The following is an 18,118-nucleotide window of genomic DNA, read 5'->3' on the forward strand; positions in this document are numbered from 1 at the left end:
TGCCACTCACGTAAGTGATACTCAGGGATAAAATAAGGATGGGGTGGATGGGGTAGAAGAAAGCTAGAGAGAGCCCTGAGGCACTCAACAGAAAGGGATGCAGGGGATGATGCCTCCCCACCAAAAATGAAACAACTAAGAGGTAGGTTTTGAACTGAGCGGAGTGTACTTGAGATACTTTTTTCTTCGAGGCACTTGAAGACCAAAGGGACCGTTCTAAAGCTGTACAGAAAGATAAGGTAGGAAGATGCTCACACTCTTAGAAGTTAGCCCCCAAAACCTGCATCTGTATGATATGAAATTCATAGCTGGTGCCTTATCTAAAAAGGTCAAAACCAAAATCAGATTTTATTAATCCAAGTTTTTATTTTGGTTTTGCATGTCCTGAGATCTTTGCAAAAAAATTAGGTTTTATCTATATACATACAAATATATTGGATGAGGCAACTAAATGTATCCCTTCGCTTGCTTGAAGAGGGCATAGCGAGCATCAATGCGACTAGAAAAGGCTTCTGTAAAGAGGAGATCAAACAGTTCTACAATATTTTGGTTAAATAATGAGTAAAACAAGTAACTGATGTGAAGTCTTTTGATGTAGCAAATTATGTTTGATGAAAACTGGTTAAATGTTAATGGGATTTCAGAAACTGCAAGGTGTTTATGACACAGGCTCTCTCAAATTTAATCCAGCAAAGACCTAATATATTACATATTCATAAATACTGAATATATCTTTTTCCAACTCTTGGAATTTGGCTGATTTAATGAGAAAAAAAAAAATCACTCGGTGATCTTCAGCATTAGTATTTAGCAAGTTGAAGAACTGACACATTTGTGACTAATGTTTAACTCTTAACATTTTTAACAGCACCTCTGACTTGCTGAGGTAGGGTTTAATGCAGCGAAGTTTGATTATTTTTTTGCCAGAAGTGAAAATAGTATGATAGCTTTTGCAACAAAACACTGCTAACATCCGTTCTGATCTTTGACATTCCCTATTATAACTATGCAAAAATTTTCCAAGTTTAAAAAAAAAGAACATAAAGGTTGCTCCTTTTGAAAATTTAGTGTACAAGGTTTTTTAGCTCAGTAGCATGCTTTAAGCAAAGTCTGGAAATTAAAATCTATTTCCCCATTAAGCACCACAATATTTAAGGATGTAAAACCCTGAGGTTACAAGGGGGGTTTTTTTCTTTTGAGCATTACTGGAAAAAGTGGCAGACCTCTGCTTTCAGGAGAGGTTTAATGTGTTTGGGCAATACTATTGTTTTATTTTGTAAAAAAAAAAAAAAAAAAAAAAAAAAAAAAAATCACTCACATCTTATACCTCACTACATTATAGACTGGAAAAAGCTCCAAGCATTCTGTTCTTTGCCTATAAGGTTTCTTAATATTTGTTAATGGAAACTGCCACATGTATTTACTTAACTGGCCTTAATGATCTCTTGTGTAAATGTGTGTCCTGTGCATCTTTTTAAACAGCTTTTTAAAGACAGAAGCTTAATTAAGCTCTACTTACAGATAAAATGCTCCATATCAGTGGGTAAAACTCCACAGTTCAACAAGTTTATTTTTTTTTAACTATTCGGGAATGGAAATTAAACCATAAAACAAACATTTAAACCAATCTGGGCTACATTCCCAAGAGCTAGGAAGTTTCACATTATTAATTTAGTAAACTCAAGTGGCTCATTAAAAATTACATACTGTTTTATCACACGGTCCCTCACCACTTCTGCATCAAGGGCATGTTACTGTACCTTTATACTCCGTATGTAATCAAATTAACAGGGTTAATGCAGGAATATTTTACCCAAGTCCAAACACCACCAGTTAATATGACATAGCACTCTGAAAAAAACACACTTAAGAATGCATACAATACAAATAATAGTTTGTATCTGAGCCACTAATAATAATACTATTTGTACTGTCAAGGGGTAGGGAGCAAAATTAACGGTCTTAAAAGTATTGATCATTTTTGGCTCAGAGTTGTATTTTGTTGCTCGACTACTTGGAAAAAACAGAACTGAGGGTGACAAATGGAAGTGCTTTGTGCTTTAAATGATATAACTTCAGCTTTACCTCCTTCTCTTCTTTACCAAACAGGAACTCCCACCAATAATTGGTACAAGATCAACAAACTATAACAAGGAAAAAAAGCAAAGACTTTCATAGATAAGGGCTATATGCAGTAAGTCATATATGGAACGCTACGAAAGAGATGGTGCCCATCAAAGACTGTACTGCTTAGGCCTGGCTCATTTTCCTCCATAGGACCCAAGCTTGAATTTGGCTTACAACACAAAATCAAGAATTATTATAGCCTTACAGCTGTTCAGGGATTCATAGGAAGTGTTACAGCTAGATGTGAGGATAGCTTTTGATGTAATCATCACTCCACCAAGACCAAGACTGACCACTAATTACTACTTTTGTCACCCAAACCAACAGAAAAGACAATCACCTAAACAGGCATGGTAACAGCTGTTCTCTTATCCCAAATGCTTCTTTTCTCATCAGCAAAAACTCAGCATAGGGATGCTTACACTTCTGTTGTTTGTCATAAGGATAAAGATCTGTCCCCATTCCTAGCAGGTTTTAAATTTTTCCTAAGCTACAAATTTACACTTAAAAAAACCCAGCTGTCATGGCTGCTGCTATTTGCAAACATACTAACACTTAAAGGAAGTTAGTTTATTTTGTGTGGTAATTAGTGTTTGTCAACTCTGGTGAATTTTCTCTTTTAAATTATATGTTTAAAAGTCTGTAAAACAAATTTGATCTAGAGTCTAGTTTTTTCGCTCAACTCAAGTTCAGTGTGTTGGACTTAGAAAGAGTGAATAAACATGCCAGAAATGTCACGACTTGACTGCAAATGTTTAGCTGATGTAAATTGTCTTTGCTCCAGTTGCTTGAATGGAGCTATGATGATTTACAACACCTGAGAAACTGCTCCTTGGAAGGCTCAACTACAACTATGCTTATTTTAAATGACAATGTAAAAATAAGTGGCCTTGTTTCAAATAAAAAAGCAAACACACACAGCCCACATTTGCTAAATCCTTAGAAATTTGAAAACAAGTTACCGATCTACAATTCAAGAGAAAGTTCCTCAGCAAACCAAATTTACAAGTTTTGCTTTATACTTTTGTAACTCAAAACAGATTTTATTAATGCAAATAACTTCCATTCCTGGACTGCCACCTGTATTTCCTCTGGGCTGAAACTCTTAAAATTTAGTATTTTTCTGTCACCGTAAAAGTGCCTAAAAGGCCTATTACAGTATCAGTAACAATAACTGTTAGTATACCCCAGGAAACTCTTTAGAAAACTAAAGGACACTCATGCATTAAAGCTAATACATACATTTATGCTTAGTTTCTCCACATATATTGGCAACTATTAGACAAGTGTTTTACCATATTCCCCAGTGTTGTGTGAACCCTGTGAAAGAAGATTCATACTAATATAAAATCATCAAGCTATTTTAGGCATAATCAAGTAGCCATGGCAAATCTCTCCTTTGAATTTCCTGATTTGTGTACCACTCAGACTTTTCTGTTACTCTGGCCTGTGTTTTTATGGCACAATAATGCAGGAATTTCAGAACAACATATCAGATTCATTTTTAATTTGTCCCCAGATGATTAAAGAGAATCTCTCAAAGTTATAGGTCGTACACCATGAAAACATATTCAGAATGTGATTATGAAAGCTCATTTTGGGAGCCAATTTTGCTTCTTTCCATAGGATAGTAGAAGTTCATATAACTTAGTAACAAAATCAAATGAAACCCAAGATGTGCTGTTACTATGCATCACATAATAGTAGCCTAATACTGTAAATTTATTGAGAAGAAAATCATTTTGCAAAACTGGAATACAAATGATTTGCTAAGATTTCTTTTAGCATTGAAAAATCATTTAATAACAGGCCTGGTCATAAAATAGTGGCACCACAGAAACTTAGGTTGCAAACATGGTGTGGAATGCATAGAACCTCCGGGCAGACCTGCCACAGTAAATACAACAGTTGTAATCATAAGTGTAAGTTCACCTTCATAACTTGCTTTATCACCTCTAAGATCGGGTATATATAAATATTATAGAGAAACATGTATTTATTTTTTTAGAAAAACAAACATTATTTTTTTTTTTTTCCAGAAATGCTGGGGGTTCAAGTTCAGTCAAAAAGGTATAGGTATGATGGGCCAAGACTGCCTTTTTCTGTTCCTAAAACTTCTTATGTTTTTATGAAATGACATTAACTAACAGATTGTAGAAACTCAAAATATTAAAAGAGCTACTTTCAAAAGAGCAAGAACACGGTATTTCAAAATACCATGCGCTTAATAGCATTAACCTTGAGAAAATAACGCTGGGAAGAATTTCCACAGTTTATACTACTGTGAAGACTGAAGAAGTATCAGCCACAAAAGTCCAGTTCAGGAACAACTAAAATGGCAAGTTAGACTTTTGTCTGCTGGGGTTTCTGGACGTGGAGTTGGGTGGTACTCGATTTATTAAGCAGCACAAAATAGTAGGAAATTGTTTAAAAAAAAAAAAAAAAAAAGCTTACAGGTACATGGCCTTGGGCCTGTGTCATCACTGAAGGGGGCAACCATTACCTAGACTGCATAATGCTGCTATACTCAGTTTCAGTTAAAGAGAAACACAAAGCTGAAAAATAATAGCCACTCAACTGGTTAAAACTAATAATTTGGCTTTCCAGCCCACCATTCCTGTACCAAACTTGCCATTGTCATTCACTCAGTGGCTTCCAAGATTATGAAACTGTGACATGCCTAAAATTCAAAGTTTTCTATCCTATAACTGTAAAACAAATTTGCCAAAAACCATGACTATGAACCCCTACAAATCATCCCATATTTTATACACATACTATGTTTATGGGATAGAGCTTCATACCATAGACACAGTGCTATCAGCATTTTGTTTAACAAGACCATTTTCCCATTCAAATTTCTCGTCTGCGCAATCTGACAACCAACCGATCAGAAACATATTTATGATACTCCCATAATTTCCCTCTCCTAACAACTCAGGAATTAAAAAAAAAAATTGGGAAGAGCAGCATTTGATATGATCCCAAAATTAAAATCATACCATTAAAAAAAGCCACGAAAACCAGGCTCTCCTACATAGAGAGAAAAGATGCTTGGCTGGCTTGAGATAGTTTATATCCTCTCTGATGTCAGATCTCTCACTCACCTGTAACTTCACAACTCATGAACTATTGGATCTCTTCACTTGTAAGGAGTGTATCCCTTTCTAACCCATTCCACACTTCAGTCCAACTGATCTAAGTGAAATCTGCAGAGCAGGAATATGGTATCTCAATATCCTTGTCCCATAAACCTAAGAGACTGTGGAAAAGGAAAGGGAAGGTTTAAAAAAAAAAAACCAAAACCAAAACAAAAAAGCCCCCCAACTAAATAAATTATATGAAAGCTCTGAAATCAAGACCACTTCTGAGGAAGCCTTGCCAGGAATTTCTTGGATTCCTCTCTTCTCTGAAGCACCTTTTGAGTTGTATGGATGTAAGAATAACTTTAACTATAGAAGCTATATGCATCTTTTAAGAATCACATTTTGATGATTATAAAAATTTATCTATTATACAACATAGGTCCAGCTACACTGAAAAAATTACACTGCTTATTGAAATACATTTCATTTTAGAAACAGACTACTAAATAGGTCTATACAAAAAACTCTAAAATAATTTCTGTAGTAAAATAAAGAGTGCGTTAGGAGAGCTACACAAACAAGAATTTTTTTGTCTTTCTCTATAATGCTTGTTATACTGTGATACGTGGCTGGCTCACTCCACAGCCAGCACCAAAAGCTGAAAAGAACTCATTACGATACACAGTGATACAATTAATGCTCTGTATTAAATCTCACAGCCTTTCCGATTAGTACAAAGGAAACCAGGCCTATCTCCTCTTTGAGGAGAAGTCCAGGATATAAAAGCAAGCATACCTCATCAGCTGATACGAAATTATAAAATTCCACAAGTCTGAGTATTTGAAATTTAAAAAAGTCCCCAGTAAAACACAAGCAAATTGGGTTTCGACCTGTTGGTTCCTCTGGTTCAAATGACCACCGCCAATTCAACTTCCTTGTTTTTTAACTGATTCATGGAAATATCAGGATGTTCTGCTGGGAGGCACGATAGACGGAAAGATCCTCACCAGCTCTCCCTCTGCAATTTCCAGGAGAACATGTTTCCATATGCATAAAATGGGAAAACAGGTGGCAGGAAGCAAAAATATTAGTGGTGTTGTGCTGAATTGTTCTTTTCTGCCAAGTGTCGCAGAAAGTTGTCCTCACTCTGGCCTCTATGATTTAAAGGCTCACTCTTAAAGAGAGCAGGAGGTGGGGGCAGATGAGGAACTGGGGGAACTGGGAGATGGTGTGGGTGGTGAGGGTGAGGGTGGAGGTGAAGGTGTGAATATGGATGGGGGATAGGACGTGGAGGAAGCGTGGTCACTGGGTTCAGATTGATTGGTGGAGTTGGGGTGGTGGGTGTGTTCACTACAGAAGGGACTGTGGTAGCAGGAGAAGTTGTGGTTAGTGGAATCTGGACAGCAGGTGGCACATTAACAGGGCTTGTGACACGAAAGCACTTTTCCTTATGGGCCTTGAGCATGTTGGAGAAGCGAAATCGCTGGCCACACACATCACATGGATAGGGCTTCTCTCCTGTGTGAGTTCTGCGGTGTCTCTTCATGTTTGGGCGGCTAGTGAAGCTTTTGCCACAGATTTCACAGATAAAGGGCTTCTCTCCTGTAAGACACATACATGCAGCAGTCGATTAGGGCCTACTTCAGCTATAAGCAGTGAATGTTGCATATCGTATGAAGAACACTAAGTTAATTTTGACCAAAATAAAGACATAACAACTGCAGCTCTCTCATAGATGCCCTTAATTTTCTCTTGCATTTTGATGTATGAAGATATTTGTGGTAAGTTCCCTTCAAGCCACAGTAACTAAAAAACCATACCCAACCTGTTTTGCACATTGAAATACAGGCAGTGGGAGACAAGAGTAGCTAATGCATTAGCCTCTCATCTGTTGACTAAGGCAGAAACCAGCTATGGTCTCAAAATTTGTTGGGATTAATACAAATTAAAAACCTAGTATGTTAATGTGCTTGTAGCATCTGTCCTTTTCTTAGCTATGTTCTTACCAGTGTGTGTTTTCATGTGTTCATCAAAGTACTGTTTCATGTTGAAGTCTTTGCCACACCATTGGCACATGAACTGTTTGTGCCCAATGTGGATGCTCATGTGGGAACGCAGCTGGTATTTGTACTGAAACCTTTCATCACAGTTCTGCAATAGAGGGTAACCATGACATTCAGATATCACAGATAAAGCAGCAGAAAAGTTTCATGGGAGGCATTCAATACAAAAAGCACCCAAAGTAGTTTTAAGATTAAAACATAGACCCTCATGAACTAATAAAACAGTCCAGACAATTTAACAAGAAGAGTAGAGTTTGGGTCTGCACTAGAAAGCTCTGATAGTATACCCACGTCAGCTTGGAGAGTGAAAAAAAGATCATAACCTGCCACTGACATAGCTATGCAATCAAAATCACTGCTGCAGACAGAACCTATACCAACAGAAGACTGCCCTAAGCTATCTAATTGCAAATAGTAGCCTCTCTCACTCATATATACATCATACACAACTCTCAGGGGATCCCTGCTTAGAGCACTACCTTGTATATTCAGAAGGGACGACTGTAAAAATAGTTATGAAGTTAGGGCTTAAAGTTAATATATAAGATCTCTCTACTCCACTCCTAACAGGTTACCTCATGTGAGTGTGTACTACAGCAGTGCTCAACCTTCTAGACTCACAGGCTGAATGAGTGGCACTGGGTCCGCATTGCAGAGTTGGTCCAATCTGACTGCACACTGGCAGATCTAGTGGGCAGAACCATGGCATCCAGCCTGCAGGGCTCCCCACAGGTCTGGAAATTTGGCAGCGGGGAGTGACAATTAATGCTCCGCTGTCACCAAATTTCCAGATCCATGGGGGGGACCCATGAACCAGATTACATGTTTTGTGGGCCAGAGATAGAGCACACTGGTCTAGTATATTCCCCGTGCTGCTAGAGGAAAGAGACAATGGGTTTTTCCAAGAGCACCGTCTGCATTCTTCCAAGTCTATTTGTGGTTTGGCCTGCAGGTGTCTGATATATTTTGATTTTCATCCTCTCCAAATCATGGGGAGAGGTGGGGGGCAGGGAAGAAGGTCATCTGTTTCACTCTCTCCCTCCTTACCCTCACACCTAGTGCTGGAAGTAATAGCAAGCTCTGTTTTTTCTTTAATTGCTCCTAAGGTATAAAACAAAATATCTGGATAAGACGTCTAAAACACCTCCTCTCACTCCCATTTATTCCTGGCTTCAAGACAAACTGAGAGCTTCTTGCTTTTCCCCCTCAAAGCGTTCAGAATAATAACTTTTCTTTGCTTCCATAGCTTTCTCTGGAAGCAACCTCATACAGTAAGTAGTCTGTGGTTATTTTCACTGTTCCAGCTTATATTTGTTTCAGACAACAGTAAAATAAGTGAGATTAAATGTTACTTTGCTGTTGGCAGTGGTAGAGGCTGGGACTCGATTCTTTCTATCAAGGGTGCTTCAAAACCTGACAGGAGGAACAGGCAGAAGTAACACTAACCCAACATTTCAGTTATGCATTACTGCTGTGAGTACTCATGCTCTGCTCTCCACAGCGTGCCTTAGTTTCAAGCCTTGATGGAACTACACCACATTCACACCTCAAACACTTCCATATCCATTTGTCTCTCTAAACTGGTGGTGATACTTTGTTGCACAAGCCTTTTACCACATCAAAACCTTTCATTAAAATGGCAGCCTCACCTCACATCTGAAAGGTTTCTCCCCAGAATGTTGTAACGAATGCACTTTAAGTGACATACTGCGTTTAAATGATTTTCCACAGGTTTCACATGTAAATGGCATGTCCTTTGTATGTGCTGCAAAACAATTTCATACAAGAAAAAGTTATTAAGAATGCTACACGCTACATTACTTCACTCAATCTTGAATCCTAGAAAGACTGATTCTTTAGTGGTGAATATTATCTAGTGTTCCCAGTACTACGAATGTACCCTTTTAGTTTTTTCTCTCTATCCTTGATCATGCTAAGGCAGGGGTGGGCAAAATGGCAGATCCAGCCAACAGACGGACACATTTCCCAGCAGCCCCTGCCTGTGGCTGGTTTTCATGGAGACCCCAGCAGCAGCCATGCTGTGATAGCACAGTGACCAGGGTTTCCATGGAGACTGGCCCCAGCAGTGCTGGCAGGGCAGAGAGTTGCTCCAGGGCTGGGCTGGGATCTTGCAGCAGTAACAGCGTGGTCCAGAGCCAGAGCCGTGATCTGCAGCCTGCGTGCTCCAGGCAAGGATGTGGAGGCAGTGGATAGCGGCTCTGCCTTGGCTCCGGACCATCCTGTCACCTCTGCAAGGAGCGGGGGCAGAGCCATGATCCACTGCCTGGAGCATGCTGCAGATTGTGGCTCTGCCCTGGCTCTGGACCACGCTGTCACCACCGCAAGACCCCAGCCCAGCCCTGGAGCAGCCCCCGACCCTGCCAGCACTGCTGCAGCTCATCTCCATGGAAACTGGCCCCAGCCACGCAGGTAGGGGCTGCTGAGAAATGGAGTCCACTGCTAGCCAGATCCGGCCTGCAGGCTGGACTTTGCCGATCCCTGTGCTAAGGCCACTGGGTTACCTGTGTTATATGCTGTTTATTAAAAACAGTGATTAAGATGTACAAACCAGGAAGACAAGGTGGAAGTCTGAATAAACATAAAACAGCAAGAACTCACCAACCATGTGCTTTCGCACATGGGCCATGGTGTAGAACTTCTTTTCACAAATCTCACAGGAGAATTTTTTTTCTGCATATCCGTGGACAATCTTGATATGTTCATGGAGGGACCAGAGCTTCTTGAATGATTTATTACAGGAAACGCACTGAATGAAAGGGACAAAAATAAGGAAGTTCAATTCAGAAAAAGATTCAAAGCTGTGAGTTTCAGGAGATCAGGCTCATATCTGCTTGCACAAGAAAGAATGACCCCTCAAACAAGAAGGCAGTCAGCGTCACAGTACATACTACATCAGTTTGTATATCAGTCCATATTTACTACTCTATGAATTTGGTAAATGTAGATATTTACTAGGACTACACATCAAAGTAGAATGGGTGAAAGAAAAAGAGTTAATATATTTGCAGTTTGGTGCCATCTGCTGAAGTCTCAAGAGCAGTGCAGTTACTACACTAATTGTTTACAAAACCCAATGGGATTTACAAGAACAGCTCATGCTGGATCAGAGTCTCAACTCACACTCTAGTATCAGAAGCAAAGTTTTAGTCTGACCACATCAGGGTCTTTCAATAATAGAGCTAAAAAACTTCAGGCTTTGCAAATATCTTGGATGGCTCAGGACTGAAAAGGAAGCAGTGTCTCAATACCAGACAGCTCATTCCAGCACCAGGACCCAAAAGATAGCAATGCATGGTCAGACTTCTGTGCCTCTTGAACTCTGGGTTCCTGGAAATTGTAAGATTAGAAGGTAACATGCAGGTCCCTCACTACTGATCCAATACACTCCCAGATGCTGCTATTCTTATCTTTAATTTACATTAAGCAGAGGCTGTCAATTCTTTGGTAGTTTTATAGGGTGGGTAAGTTAGCATAGACTTATTTTCACATATTAAGAAAGACAGCTAGATGCCAGAGAAGCACAAGTCCTAATTCTGGTTTGTAAAATGACACTTTATGACGTTTGGCAAGACACTTAAGAACATGGAAACACAGGGCTGAAACAGTCCTCTTGCAACATGAGGTCTAGTTTTCTGCATTTGTAGGCATCCATTTACCTAAAGACACCTAAAAATTGTACACTTTGAACACTGGCACACCACAACCACCATGCACAAAACCAGAAACACAAGGAACTTGCTACCACATGCCACAGGTAAAAAGCAAGAGAAATTAAACACTGCCAATGCTCTGCCACTGAAGCGGGAAAAAATTGCTAACTATACATTCAGAAGATCACAGGAAGTAGACCACGCCACGTGCTACAGAAGAAGGGCAAAAGCCTCCACAGCCCTCATCTCTCAGACCTGGGGGAAATATTCCTTCCTGATCTCAAATTTGTCAGTCGGTCTGATGATGAGAAGACCAAGACTCTCTAGCCAGATACCTGGGAGGTTTCTTAGGACTGGCAGGAGCATGAGCATACCCTTAGTCAAAACTCATAATTTAGCCATTGCCTATGTCCAGTAGTTCAGAGGAAGGGGGGTGATGGAAGGGGAGCAAACAAACAAAATCCCTAGAAGCTAATAAAATGCTCATGAGGGGGGAAAAAAAATCTTTTCTGCTCATGCAGACAACCAGAGAAAGCCATGAAGCACGGGGTTACCAAGCACTTGTCACACAGTGAAAGAGTTCTCTTGGTACCCCAGAATGGACCACAAATACTCGAATCCAAATACTATGCACAGACTGCTGAACCAAGAACTTCCTATTGTACTACCCTTTCCATAAAACTTACTAACTTCTTTCTTAAAGCAATTCAGATTCCTTGCCTCGTATTTTTCCTGAACAAAATGGGGATATTACTGCAGGAGTGCTGAAGAACAATTAACTTCTGTACCGCGTTTTTCAAACTGGACAGTACTATACTACTAATATTCAAGAAAGATTAAAACAATTTGGCAAAGATAGTGCACTATATTCTGCAAGACAGTACCCTTCTTTAAAAAAGGAAGACGGAAGAACTGGGGAATGACAGACTGGTTAGCGCAACCTCAAAACCCAGAAAGATGGACGTCATCAAGGAATCTATTTCTAAGCATCTAGACCAGAGGTGCTCGATTCCCAACCCATGGGCCAGATCCAGCCCATGGAGCTGTGTCATCTAGCTTCCAGGTGCCCCAAGGAGCCAGAAATTTGGCAGCAGCGGTGTGGTGGTTGCTGCATTAATTGCTGTGTTTCTGGAAGCTGTAGCAGCATGACCAATCCTACATGTGAGACTGGGGCCATGCAATGGGTCAGCCCACAGACCAATCCCATGCACCTGACCTGGCTCATGGACCATTCCCACCCCATTCATACAGCCTGCAGCCCAAAAACATTGGGCATCACTGACCCAAATGATAACAATGTGATCAAGAACAGTCAGCATGGATTCAGCAAGAGCAAGTCATGTTCTTATTTCTTCTACAAGGTGATGGGCTTCATGGGTGGAGAGAGAGCAGATGCAATTTATCTTAACTTTAGCAAGGCTTCTGACATTGTTTCCCATAACAGTCTCATTAGTAAGCTAAGAAAATACTGATCTAGATTGAACTACAGCAAGGGGATATATAACTGGTTGGATTATCACACTCAAACAACAGTAGCCTCAATTGTTTCCTGTCCATTTGGTAGGAGATCCTAAGTGGGGCTCAGAGGGACATGTTCTGAGTCTAGTTCTGTTTACTACATTGAAAGATTTGAAGCAGGGCGGTCCAAATGGCAATTTTGGCTGTGTGCAGCCCACAGTGAGTTAACTGATGGCCTGTGAGCTCTCACTGATGCATCGATCCTTCCATTGCTCCTGCTGCCACTCGTCACCAGGATCTCTGTATTCTCTCTTCTTTCTTCAGCTTCTGTTTCCTGGCCCCATCCTGGGGGTGGAGCAGCTCATGGGGCCTGCATGGCAAAGAGGGTGAGAGGGTGATCCATCAAGTGTGCGACCACTCAGGAGTTGGTGAGACCTGATTTAGAGGATGGGACAATTAACAAATTTACAGATTAAATCAAGCTGTGTAGAGTTGCAGAAATATTGGAAGATTGAATTAGGAATCAGGTTGACCTTGATAAACTGGGGAAATGGCTCAAAATGAATCAAATTAAGTTCAATAAAGACAAGTAGAAAGTGCTGCACTTGGAATAGAAAGATCTGGTACATCACACAAACACATGCAACCAAGAAGGTCATTCTCTTTTCCAAGTACCTACTTGCAGACATGTCAGAAATAACTTAAAGTCCATTCAGGTGGAGGGATAGTGGGGAGGAAATTGAGAACAAAACAATGTTAAAAGGTGGTGAGGAATCATTTGACTTCATAAAAAAAAAAAATTGAGAAATGTAAGCCCAGCATTTCAATGAATGACCAACCCTAAGCAATCTAGCTTATACAGTCAAAATTAAGCTGGTTTAATAAGACCATACAAAATTTTGTAACAATATTAAGTGAAAAAATTTACGGAGGAGACAGTGGCACTTCTAAATTGCTATAATACATCATGCAGACCAATCTTAGGTTTTTACTAACAGTGGTCTTTATAGTTTATCAGTCCAACTGCTACTTAGGTAGTGAATCCACAAAAAGCTTCTTCTGGACAAGGTCTGATGCATACATTACCCCAATGTATACTGCCAACATATTATCACTGCCTTCGCTGGTCAAATTCTATTTTTAAAAAGTTAAAGTTTGATCACTGCTTTGAAACATGTTGGAAATTTTAAAATTCACAAAGCATAGTTGCCTTGAAAATTTTTACAGGGAAAACCTAGCGCTTCAGCCTCAGACAGCTGCAACTGAAACAGTAAGACGCTCAAGTCAGAAACCGATCTGGCAAGACACGGAATCCACTTGCTTCCTTCTGCTCCAATTGGAGATAATATCTTCCATCTTACAATCTACTTGACTTCTTGTAGACTGGGTCTCAAATCATATGTCTGTCTGTCTTGGAGATATTATCAGGTCAGGCTGAACTTGTTATTCAGCACCTAGGCTGCAGTGCTTATCTTTACAGCTGTGCATCATTAACCAAACAACACCTCTATGAGACAGTTCCTCATTTACTACTAATAAAGTTGAGACACAAGGAAAGTAAGTAACTTGCTGAACATCTCTTAGCAAGTGAGTGAAAGGCTGGAGATTGGCTTACAGCCAGCTGTTTCTTACAATAGACCAGGTTGCCTCTGCACATTTAAATCCATTTGCTAAATCAGTTTGAATAATTAATTTACCCTTTGCTATTATCAGCCCCTTCTGTGTTTTAGACACATTGCTGTTTATATTTCTTTCCATTGTCCCAGCAGCCAAGTACTTCTGGTCCACTTCTGGGTCCACTGGGGAGCATGTGGGGGCTTCCCAGTGCTCATCTGGCTTGGCGATTGGCCATGGGGGGACCCCAGGTGCTCCTCCCAGACCCAGGAGGCACCAGTCATCAAGCCAAGGGAGGTATGGAGGGCTCCCTGGCAAACTCCCCGGTGGACCCAGAAGCCGGCCAGAAGCGCTTCTGGTCTACTTCCAGGTCTGCTGCCAAGTGCGCTGGGGAGCCCCCCGCACTTCCGTGGGACACTCATGTGTCCCAGCATCGCAGAATTCACGAGCCATCTGCCACCTAGAGGTATGTAGAAAAAACATTCAAAGCTGCGTCTATGTCCGAATCTCTGAATCGATTCGGAGAGATTAAAGGGTCCTCTGATTTGATTCTGTTTGGAGATTCATCCACCGAACTGGGCCAAATCTCTGCTGAATTGAATCAGGGACCAAAGCTTCGCACAGCCCTACAGCCTACCCTACCAAGATCCCCATGTGTAGGGATCATTCTGTGGTATTTGTGGTATTTCTACAACAAGACCCTGGTCCATAACTAAACTCCTAGGTACTGCAGTAATACAACTAATACATAAATAAATAAATAAATAAAAGAGGGCAAGATGTGTCACTGCACTATTATAAATTGTATCTATATAGATATGTGACACTATTGCAACTTTACTGTTATCTTAGAAAAGGCTTTGTTTGGCTCACTTCTATGCTATCTTTGTTTTAAAAAAAGTGGCTTACCTCTGTTGTTGCAAAGTCTTAGATTATGGAACACAAGACACAGCTATCGATGTAGCTGTATTAATAGCATTACACACAGAGACCCAGTTCTAGAGTTTATAAGGACCACAACCATCACATTATATGGAAGCAAACAACCATACTGTGCTAACTTTAAAATGGCTACAGAAATAAAATTTTCATAACAACCCAAGTAACATGGCAGCTTACACTTTATTTTCAAAGGTGACTTGAGCACTTTGGATTTGATTTTCAATTAGATGTAAGCTCTTAAATGGCTTGGTCACTCTTCCAAGTGTAATTTTGGTTTCTACCCCATTATGTTCAATACAAACATACTAACAACAGTGGTCAAAAGACTAACTTTCTGGACTAATGACCCCTTTCCCAAGTGGTAAGCATCTGTACATGCAGTTTTGACCTGCACTTCCAGATGTCCTTTATATACCATGTGTTAATTCCATTTATAAATTCCTGATGACAATTTTAAAAGGTCAGCTTCTATTAACCAAGCTACTTTAATGACAGCCACACCCTTTCGATGTATAGTTAAATAGTCTCTGCTATATCAAGAGGTCTTGAAATAATTCACTGAAATTACAAGAATTTTTCTAATTAGCTGACAGAGAGGCGAATGCAGCAAAACCTTTAGGGTTTTTTTTTTTATATTTTATATACAAATGCATGGAATTCTTTTTCAAGGGCAATGAGTTTCACATTTATGCCAGCATCTAAACCATTTATCATTCTCTCAAGATTCCACAAGTGCTAAGTGATGCTACCAATGCCTTACTTTTATATAGATGCACAGTAATTTCTCATTTTTCTTTCTGATTTATTATATGAAAAAAAATCACAGAAGACTCTATTCTCTTAGGCCAGGGCCCATGGGCCCCAGCAGTGTCCTCTTCCTCTACTGTGTGGCAGTAGAGGGCCCTGTGCTACTTGTGTGGCAGAGGGAAGGGGTGTATGCTGCTGGCAAAGGCCACACTGTGGGGGAGCAGGGCAGAGCCCACACAGGGGACTGAGCTGCTGGCACAATCTGCACGAAGGGGCAGGGAGCAATCTGTGTGGCCCATACAGTGTGTACCCAAGGGGCCACACACTGGTTCCACCTGCAGCTCCTGGCTGCACTGAATTTGGAGAGCCATCGTTTACTTTGGAGAATTTTAAGAAAAAATAGCATACTGAAACTATCGGTGATTTGAATGCATGTGGCACTACTCATTAATAGGACATGGCTATAATTGATATATCTGTCCCAGAAGCAGTCTATGAGGAATGTAAGAAACTGTAATTCTGACAGCTATGCTGGGAAAAACAAAGGGTAGAGACATAATTATACTAAAAAGAAATATGAGACTTTATAGGTAAAGCTTTTTTTTTTTGATCAGGGGAGGAGAGAGACTGATAAAAAAAATATTACTCTGGCAGTATAGCTCCATCCTCAGTAAGAGTGCTTTGCAGTCCACCCTCTGTAAAGTGCTCTTACTGGAGCCAAAGTTCCAGTGGTTTCTAGAGGTTTTTATTACAAAGTCATTTATACCTACTGAGAAGCAGGTTTACTTGGCAGCTTGATACCAGATGCAGATGAGTTGTCAGTAGAACTGGCTGATTTTTTCCTATGCTATCAGGTACATACAAAGCTTTATCCAAGCACCTAACAAGATAGCTTCTCAATGTCTGGTTATTCTCATGGCCTGCTTAGTTATAGCTTCATAGTCAAACCTTTTCCCAGCACTTCTGGCTCCAGGAGTGACTTCATATCCATTCTTAAAGCCTCCTCTCTACCATTGGCAATGGCCCCATTTCAGTCATCAACAGCCAGAAACTGGGTATTATGTACCTAGCCCATCCCTTGCATGTAGACAGGAATAAGAAGGGGTTGGAACCAATTGAGGTCACTCTGCTTGTAACTGGGAAAATCCAGATTTGCTTTGTCTATATTTAAAAGCTCTGACGCAGATACACCAAATGTCAGTCACCGGTGGCTGAATTATGGCTGCTCCAAGGAACAGACAAGGTCTTAAGGAAAACTATTCTGAAATTTGTGGAGTCAAATGGCCTAACCTGCTGTTAGCTCAATTTTTAAAGCCCAGTCTGGTTTATGAGATAAAACATAGGGCTGGAACTCAATAAAACTGGTTTCTATTCCCCACTCTGTCACTGGTCCACTATCACTCAGCAGACAAGTCCCTTTGCTATGTCATCTACATCAGTGCTTCTGAACCTTTTTGTATCAGGACCCGTTTGTAAACATTGATAGCCAGTCCTAACCCAGTGCCCCTCACTGCCGACCTGCTGCTCTCCACCGCCAAACCCCCTGTGTGTGGAAGGGGTATGTGTGGGGCAGGCATGGGAGCCCCCCCAGACAGCCCCTTGCAGGCTGGAACTCTGCCAGCCTGCAAGGAAAAACCCATGGTTTCCCACATTTTTCTCCCTTAAAGGAGAATCTCTTTTTAAAGTTTGCTCACGACCCTTTTATATATTATTGTGACCCATTTTTGGGTTGCGACTCACAGGTTGAGAAATGCTGGTCTACACCACTCAATCACCATGCCAAGCAGTGAGGCAGTGCTGCCCTGATATGATTCACAAACACTTCATCCCAACCAGAAGCAATGTAACCAATCTACTGTGGTAGTGCACATGTACCGATAAAGCTCTGCCTCTCAACACTAGGTCAACTATGCTACTCTGGTTCAGATGTAGTTTATACAAAAAAAGTTTGAAGCATTTGAGTACAGCACTACCCGACTATTATTTAGTGTAGACAGCCAAACCAACCTCCTTTGTAAAATGTTTTGAGATCTACTGATGAACAGACAGCACAGCAGAAACCAGATCATTCATACCTAGCTGATCTGCAACCTGTTTAAAAATTCTCAGCCAGTTGCCAAATTAAGAATGAACCAACCGTATTTGCTGCAACTTTTACTTCAGAGGGCACTGTTTTTGCATGGACTTGCTATACATCAGCAATCCCACCTGTGTCTTGCCGCTTTGTATACAATACTCTTGGTTACTCTTCAAAGCCCCAAGGGGCAGGGAGGGGGGGAAGTTAAACACAGAGCCAGGGAGGGAATATTAGGGACCTAACTGCAAAGTACCCATATTAATTTTTTCCTTTTATCTCTTTGCTATGAGCAGAAATTTAAGGCAACACAATGCAGTCATAAGCATACCTTGT

At 40.6% G+C, this 18,118-nt stretch overlaps 1 protein-coding gene across 1 annotated transcript in view; it reads right to left on the minus strand.

The window, feature by feature from the left end:
• Positions 1–1,287: 1,287 nt before the first annotated feature.
• The window catches only part of ZNF652 (zinc finger protein 652), a 47,829-nt gene continuing 30,998 nt past the window's right edge, over positions 1,288–18,118 (minus strand). Inside the window, exons 3-6 of the mRNA XM_090044694.1 lie at positions 9,896–10,043; positions 8,926–9,041; positions 7,220–7,364; positions 1,288–6,815 (exon numbers count right to left, since the gene is read on the minus strand). Coding sequence (XP_089900820.1) covers positions 6,301–6,815; positions 7,220–7,364; positions 8,926–9,041; positions 9,896–10,043 — 924 coding nt within the window. The 3' untranslated portion in view covers positions 1,288–6,300. The remainder of the gene's footprint in view (positions 6,816–7,219; positions 7,365–8,925; positions 9,042–9,895; positions 10,044–18,118) is intronic.

This window comes from Crocodylus siamensis, chromosome 4, assembly GCF_052110815.1.
Source record: "Crocodylus siamensis isolate JL-2025a chromosome 4, ASM5211081v1, whole genome shotgun sequence".
NCBI lineage: Eukaryota > Metazoa > Chordata > Crocodylia > Crocodylidae > Crocodylus > Crocodylus siamensis.